General features: G+C 33.1%; 1 protein-coding gene across 1 annotated transcript in view; it reads left to right on the top strand.

The window, feature by feature from the left end:
- LOC145685104 (lipase member H-A-like) overlaps positions 1 to 8,096 on the top strand; it is a 96,339-nt gene extending 88,243 nt beyond the window's left edge. Inside the window, exons 5-6 of the mRNA XM_081757450.1 lie at positions 4,463 to 4,622; positions 7,451 to 8,096. Of these exons, the coding sequence (XP_081613576.1) occupies positions 4,463 to 4,622; positions 7,451 to 7,538 (248 nt within the window). The 3' untranslated portion in view covers positions 7,539 to 8,096. The remainder of the gene's footprint in view (positions 1 to 4,462; positions 4,623 to 7,450) is intronic.
- The last annotated feature ends 388 nt before the right edge of the window (positions 8,097 to 8,484 follow it).

Below are 8,484 nucleotides of genomic sequence, written 5' to 3' on the forward strand. Positions count from 1 at the left end.
ATCCATCCAGCATTTGTTGACGGACAACCAAGATCCTACGATCCTTCAGATAGCACAATCGCAGTGCTACCAGAAAGTTTGGATAAGCGTTCCATTCTGTTCCCAGCAGGTAAGGAGATTAGAATAATCAACAGTCAGCAGTATCGTCAAACTGATAAGACTGAACTGTACTAGTCCCAACGTCCCAAGAAGCGGCCAGGCCATTTGACATTCGGCATTCTTTTAAGTGGCAATGCGAGACCACACTCAGCACAACAATATAAAACCATCTTGCACTTTGACCATGTGTATCGTGCCCAGCAACTTCCATTTCTTTCGAACATTGAAGAAACCTTTCAGGAGAAGGCACTTCCGAACTAATAAAGAAGTGAAGACAGCCGTGAAAGTGTTTTTCATTTTTTTTTTTTTATTGTGGAAAGTGGTTGGCAAATGCATCAACGTCTTTAGTTCTTATGTGGGAAAATAAAATAAGCATTGTTCTTTATTTTCGTAGTACAGTGTAACACAATTTACGTTCCCGCAGAATTTAAATTTACGTTTAAGCGAAAATTTGATCTGGTCCCGAAAAATAACGCTGTATATAGGGTGTTCCAATAAGAACGGCGGACTTAATATGCCCATAATAGTATTTTTAGAAAATGGGAAATATTTTTACATACATCAGATAAATGTTCCGATTTAAGAATGAAAAATAACGTTTCTTATATGTTCTCCACGACTTGCTTCACAATCACTTTTTCACACATATGCCTATCGTGGTAGCTCATGATACGCTCAACTTCTTCTGTAAGTTCTTGCACTGTTCTACGTTTGCTTCGCGTAAATCCGTGATTTTAGAAACCCCTAAAGAAAAGTAATTACAAAGGGTAAGGTCACAAGACTTTGGTGGGCAGTTCTGATCACTGTTGTGAGCGACTACTCGACCCGGGAGTTTCTCATGAAGAAAAGCTAACGTACCTGTACTATAGGAGGAGTATCAGGTAGCACCATCGTGTTGAAACCACATGCGTTCAATATCAAACTCGACATTCTTAAACCGGAATATTTACACGTTGTAAGGTTCCGCATGTCTTTACATCATGCTGTAACCATGTGTGTACTACACATGTTGGCAGTAAACAAATACAACGTAGATGACAGTACCGAAGAGGAGTCGCCCACCATCACCAACAGTCGGCAAGATGAATATCAACGAAGGTAGCCGACATTTTAGGATAAAAGACAGCAGCACACGTCAAGAATCATCAATCTTTCCAGGTTAATCAAACCATCGAAAGCTCTAAGGTGCCTGGCCATTGGGAACACCTTACCCTCTTAAGACGCTTGGTCAATTGAGAGATATCTTTCCTAAAAAGCCCTACGACGCTTGGTCATTGGGTTCCCTTTCTCTCTCACGACGCCCGGTCACCGAGAGACACCTAATCACACAAAGTCATCCCCTCTCACGACGCCTGGTCAAAAAGAGTGACCTCACCTACAAAAGCCCTAAGACGCTTGGTCATTGAGTTACTTCCTCTTTTTTTTTTTTTTACCTAAAATAGTAGAGGAAACTACTTATTGCAATATATTTCTGTATCCAAGAGGCTCTTTTATAATAAAAGTTGATGGGAAAGTGTTCAATAATTGATCTACCCTACATAAATAGAGAGAATTTTGCAATATTATAAACATGTAAAAATAGTTTCCATTTTCTGAAAATCTAGCATTGTTTTGGATATTAAATCATGTATGTTGTTGGGACATTCTTTACGTGATCCATTTAAAACTTTATGTAAGGAAACTATATTAATAAATTTGTCTCATTTAACGAAAAATAATGCAAAAGAAACATCATTATTAAATAGGAAATATTTATCAAAATAACTCACGGGGCGCCATGTTCACTTGAATGTGGGACTTCAGAGAATAATCAACAAAAAGTAGTTGATTTCCACAACTATATTATTCTTCTCGCTTCAAAAATGTAGAAACTCTTTTATTTCAGATCTTCCTTAGATTTTGCTTTAACATGTTTAATGTGTTGTACCATTTTATCTCTTGATTTTGTACCTTATTTTCATTTTATTTATTTATTTACTTATTTATTGTTTTGAGGAGGTGAAAACACTGATAATGTGCACATATTGTTAAGGACAGTAATTTAGATTCAGTCGTTTGTTATTTAGCAACCTATTTGAAACAATAGATATATTTTTTAATGTTTATTTCAATGAGTTAATTTTGCAGTCTTTCTGTGAACAGTCTTTAAAAGTAAAGATCGAAGTCGTTCAAATGTACTGTTCTAAGATTATAAAATGTTTAAAATATTAAAATCTCACATCTTAGTGAAACTCTTTTCTTTATGCGGGCTTCTATTTTTACCAAACCTCTATTTAGTGAAAAAAAAATTATGAAAAATCAAAGCAATGCGTTAAATTTGGATTATACTGCATGCTATAGTCTATGTCTTGCATAAACACTTTTATCCATAGCCATCAGGAAAAAAAAATATTTCTGACTTACCCTCATACTTCAAACAAGAGGTAATGTTACCAAATCTAAGAAATTGTAGCTGACACTCTAGATATTGCGTTAGGCGCTAAGTATAATTAGTACTATAATACTACCTACTTGAATTAACAGGTAGCAAAATTCGATCTTGTAAGCTTTAACAGTCGATAAGCTGATCACGCATTGAAGAGTTGAACGACTGTTTGTAGACTGTAATATCAGAAAATTTACTTTGTAAATTCAAAAAAAGAAGTTATAGTTATAGAAAGCCTATTGAAGTTTTTTTACCAATTTTAGAAACACTTTCTTCATTAACTTCAGTAGCTTAGATGAAGCTTTCTAAGATGTCCTTTTTTTTCCACCGTTATATTAGCTTGTAATAAGAACTTTCTTGTCCATAACAAACGTAAACATGTAACAGAGTACTTTGTCAAATTGTGTGACAGTATTCTCTTCATTTTCGCGTCACTGATCTTCACGCTTTTGCACAAATTGTTCACTAGTACACTTCGACTACCACAATACAGACTCTTTAATTAGCTTTCTTCTTTCATTTCTCTGGAACGCCCTTCCTCTGTGAGATTTATCTGATTTAGCTGCATGTGAACCTGTGGTGATGTGCTTTACATCAATTTGTGAAAATGATCAATACACGGTAGGTTACCACTATATCAACTAAATTTTCTTTATTTCGTATTATGTTCATGATTAAAATAAACAGTAACCTGGGAAATCTGAGGTGACTCTTTAATAATTGGATTTCCTAAACGACTCAGGTCATCTTCTGTAAATATATACTTCATAAGCCATTTCTCGTGAAAAAATGTCTAAAGAGTAGTTTACTCTTGGAATGAGTTTTCTTTCGGACAATTTTCCCAAACATGAACTTAGACAGTTTTGTTAACATTTTATAAGTAAATACGTATTTCATTACTAGTTCTAGAACTACAAGAAATCTAAAGAAAGTAGTTTAGTCGCGGAGGCCGAGTTATTTTGGGAGCATTAATTTGAAAATACTGTTCCATTGATTTTGTTCATATTTCGTAAATAAATATTTAATTAATAACCCTATAATATGACTTATGTCAATCCTTTTTTTGAAAAACCACATATAGATTCCATAGTAGTGATATATATATATATATATATATATATATATATATATATATATATATATATATATATATATATATATATCCGTTACTTTATTTTTTATTGATACTATCAAATGAAAATTAGAATATTCTTAGTAAGACATCCAAGGGACATTTACTTAGTAACTTGCATTCCTAATATCTAACTTTTTTTGTCAGACTGAACTATATATTTCATTGTTCAATATGCAATTATTCTTCATATGTTTTGAATTTTCTACTCTAATTCGCTATATTCGCTGAGACGAATATTCGGATCCAAGAGGAACGAGAATGGGGAATGGCGGAAACTTCACAACGAGGAACTATATAATTTATACGGTTTACCGAACATTGTTAGGGTTATCAAATCTAGGAGGCTCAGGTGGACAGATCATGTAGCCAGGATGGAAGACAGTAGGAACGCTTTCAAAGTTTTAACTGGAAGACCAATCGGAAAATACCATTAGGAAGACCTAGGCGCATATGGGAGGACAATATTAAGATGGATCTCGCAGAAATAGAAATACAAAGTAGAAACTGGATCCAGTTGGCTAAGGATAGAAGTCAGTGAAGAGCTTTTGTGAACGCGGCATTGAACCTTTGGGTTCCATAGGCCATAGAGTTAGTAAGTTAATTAATTCGCTATATACTTATTTTTATTATCTTCATTGGTGGATTTCGTCAAAATACGAGGACATTCCCCATACATTTTCGTATCCAACAAGCTAGTCTACGATGACATACAAATTCATTGCGTTCGTTTGGTGGTGTTGAATCACAAAACTAAACATTGGTAAACAGAAGTACAAGGAAGATCTCTCGTTTTGTTCTTGCAGGTGTGTGCAGTCACAGGCGAGCTTTTTACTACTACGCTGAAGCCATTGAGAGAAACAAAGGGTTTGATGGATTACAATGCGCCAGCTGGGAAGATTATCTAAATAAAAATTGCTCTGACAACTCTTTGCCTCTTGGATTTGAATTGGAAGATATTCCTGAGTAGGTATCATTCTTTAAGATTTTACTTCTACGTAAAAGTTACATATTAACGTTTCTAACTAAATCTACGCAAGCCTAGTTAAATCTTTTCACTGTTTTGACGTAAATTTCCGTTATAGATATAAATTTAACATCGCTTAAATTAAATTTTCATTATTTAATAGTAAAATTGTGTATTTAATAAAATTTAATTTTGACACAGGAAGGGATATTTAAAGAGATTTCTAGAAGAAAACATTAAAATCAAACCATGACAATTCCAATTCATTCAAAAGAAACAGAAAAATGATTTCTCCGTAGAAACCAATTGGCTAAAAATATTATAAAATTATTAGTGTTTAATGAAAAGGAGTTGTCCAAAGACGATACATATACCAATCGGTATATATCATTCATTATCATTATCATCATAGGTGTTCTGTCATTATTGGAAGGTCACTTGCCATAACTCCATGCTCCACGATCTTCCGCTAACCTCTTTGCCTTCATGTACGATTTTTCTGTTTTGATATCGTCCATTAATTGTAGTCTCCTCTCTCCTCCCTCTCTTTATTGCCACCATACCTTTTAGCACGTCTCTTATAATATAGTTCCTTCTTATCCAATGCCCCAACCAGTTTCTCTTCCTCTTCTTAATAATATCTATTATTTTTTCTATAACACCATTTCTAACACTCTCTCATTCTTTTCCGCTTGACCCAACTAATTCTCTCCATTCTCCTCCACACCCAAATTTCGAAAGCTTACAGTCGTTTTCCTTTCTTTCTTTCTTTCTTTCTTTGTGAGCTCCCTCGTGGCTAAGCGGTTAGCGTACGCGCCTTTGGCGTGGGAGACCCGGGTTCGATTCCCGGCGGAAGCTCATGTGGTTCGGATTCCACGTTAATCAGTAGGTCCATGTCTCATATAGCCTCGCTGCTGAACGGGACGCTAAACTAAAATCAATTCAACTCTCTTTCTTTCTTTCTTTATTTATTTTTGCATAATGTCCATGTACAGTACAATACTCTCACAAAGCATTTTATGAGGTTTTTTTCTCAACTCTTACTCAAGGTTCCACAAAATAGTCTTTTCTTCCTCCTAAAGGCATCCTTCGCCATTCCTATCCTTGCTTTTATTTCACGTTTACACTTCATATCATTACTACCAAGTATCGAAAACTAATCACCTGTTCTATTATCTCCCCTCCTACATCTATATTTGACACCGACCGCTTCGTTCCACTCACCATGGCTTTTGCGTAGATATCATTGAGCTGAACAAAATTATATTGGTGAGAGCAAATCCTCATGTAATTTTCGAGGTAAACCTAAAAATTGATGTATGATAAACACTCCATCTATATTAAAATGAAACTGATACTCTTGAAATATACCCTCTTCATTAATGACACTAGCAAAACGACAGACATTACACTGCATGATTAATGAGATAAGATTCCAAAATTATCAACAACTCTTAAATTTTATTTGCTATTGAAACAAAATATTGCCCAATGATAAGACATACTATATATCAGAGAAAGAAGTGAAAGATTAATGAACTGGAAAAATGGACTTCAAATACGTGAATTATGGAATAGATTGTTCGAACAAATGGAAGGATAAAAATCACGGATATGAAAAATTAAGAGAAGCAATAAAAATAAAATTATATGATAGACCATTGAATTAAGAAAAGAACTTCAAAATTAACTAATATTTGGAATAATTTATTGAAATAATAATAATAATAATAATAATAATAATAATAATAATAATAATAATAATAATAATAATAATAATAATAATAATAAAAGAGAAAATGAAAATCATAATGATTATTTAAAAACTGTTATAATAAAGATTTAAAATGAAACAGTAAATTATAACAATGCCTGATTGTTACGTGTTAAACATTTAAAATTATAAAATGAAACAATTAAAATTATTGAAAATAATAATTTAATGTTATGAAGGTATTTCTGCCAGTTAACGTCTGATGAAGATAGCTTTAAGCTATTGAAACTGTTACGACTTATTTTAATTTTAATAAATAAGTACATACTCTGGTCAGAAAAGTATTAGTTATTTAAGTTATAGTTTCAGAGTCAATATGGATGAAGCTGAAAAGGCTTTATATTAAAATTTGGCGTACTCCAGATCTTTATATGGTGTCTGCATGGATAGGATACAAATTATTGCGAATAGTCAAACTTTGATTTTTAGCCATTATAAACAGTATATGTTGGTCATACGGACGTATTACAGCGTAGTAAGATCTTGTATTGCATTAATATCAATTTACAGGCAAAATGATCTATATTAATATAAGCAATGTATAATGTGTTTCCAAATGAGTTTTCTTCATTCATTAATGTTAATAATGATGTTTGTATAGAAGGAGTAGATTTCGTCTGCAGTATCTTCGGTTATTATATCTGAAAGGAAATAAAAGTGTTTTATTATATAGGTATGAATAACAAAAGAGTATTTAATGTACAATTAAAATTAGATATAGATATGTAGTTTCTCGCTACTCTTGCCATTTTTCTCTGATACCTATTGAGAGACTATATATATATATATATATATATATATATATATATATATATATATATATATATAAGGAGATATGGATTGTTTTATTCTACACATGGATAAATACATTACTTATCTTGCTGAAGAGGCGTAGGTGTTTTGGGAACAGTGAACTGTTTGACCTGAAGCAGGATTGTGTCGCAATTAGTTAGGCAAATATGTTATCTCGTACTCTTAACACAATATATAGATACATAAAATTATATTGAAGTAATGCGTATTATAAAATAAGTTTTGTTTTGATATTTCCAGGAGTGCAAGAGGTAACTTTTTCCTAATCACTAATCCAGATTCGCCTTACGCAGTTCTTGACGAGGAATACATTGATGACCTCAGATGACAAGCTTTCAACAAGGAGTCATAACTAAAGAGAATCCATGACATATGCTCCATCTACATCCCAACGAAATATCTACGAAAGTAAGAAATAAAAGATGTGGTGGATATATGTGGAGAGTAATGGCAAAATAATTCTCCTCATTTCAGTATGTGCAAACTGGAGACATGCGTTGCAACAACACATCAAGAGGTGAAATTAGAAAGAGAACTAAATAAAATATATTTTCGTGTTTTCTTATAACTAAAATACAAGCACTTCTGTAACACTCAAACATTGTTTGAATATTACAAAAACTTGTATTCGTTGATTGACGGCTATTGCTTGCCATTTTCAACTTCGATTTTATAAATAGGCCTAGCCAATTTTCCAGAAAAATGTTATTAAATTTGAGATGTGTTATTCAGTTCTTGAAATGTGTGGATTTTGTCATTTTAGGGATTAATATCCAACGTCACACAAAATCTGTTTCAACATGTAGTGTGTTGCATGAGATGCTTTGAATTCATATAAATAAGAAGTCAGAGTGTGTATGATGATCCAAACACATTGAAAAGAATATCCGAGTACAATAAACCATAATTTATGCACACTGGAGCTATTTCTTAGACCTATATCCTCTTCAGTCCCAAGCTGTTAGTTGGAATCGCAGAGATAGGAGTTTTATATATTATGAAATTGGGGTGCTATGAAACACATAAATGACAGTTTCGTTGGGGTAGGGTTGACGGGGTGGGGTGGGGGGCCTGTTCAGCCGGCTGAACATTTGTAACAAGGCACTACATTTCTGTCCATAATCGGATACTTATTTTTGGAAGAACAGTGAGATTCACCTTCTTAAATTTTGAGTAAATTTATTCCTATATTTATCGTACATTCAGTTATGTATGTTGACTATGTTAAACTAATATAGAATGTGTAGCAGGGGCGGATCCAGGACTTCTGAGGG

Source organism: Thermobia domestica, chromosome 5, assembly GCF_964235325.1.
Source record: "Thermobia domestica chromosome 5, izTheDome1.hap1.1, whole genome shotgun sequence".
Taxonomy (NCBI): domain Eukaryota; kingdom Metazoa; phylum Arthropoda; class Insecta; order Zygentoma; family Lepismatidae; genus Thermobia; species Thermobia domestica.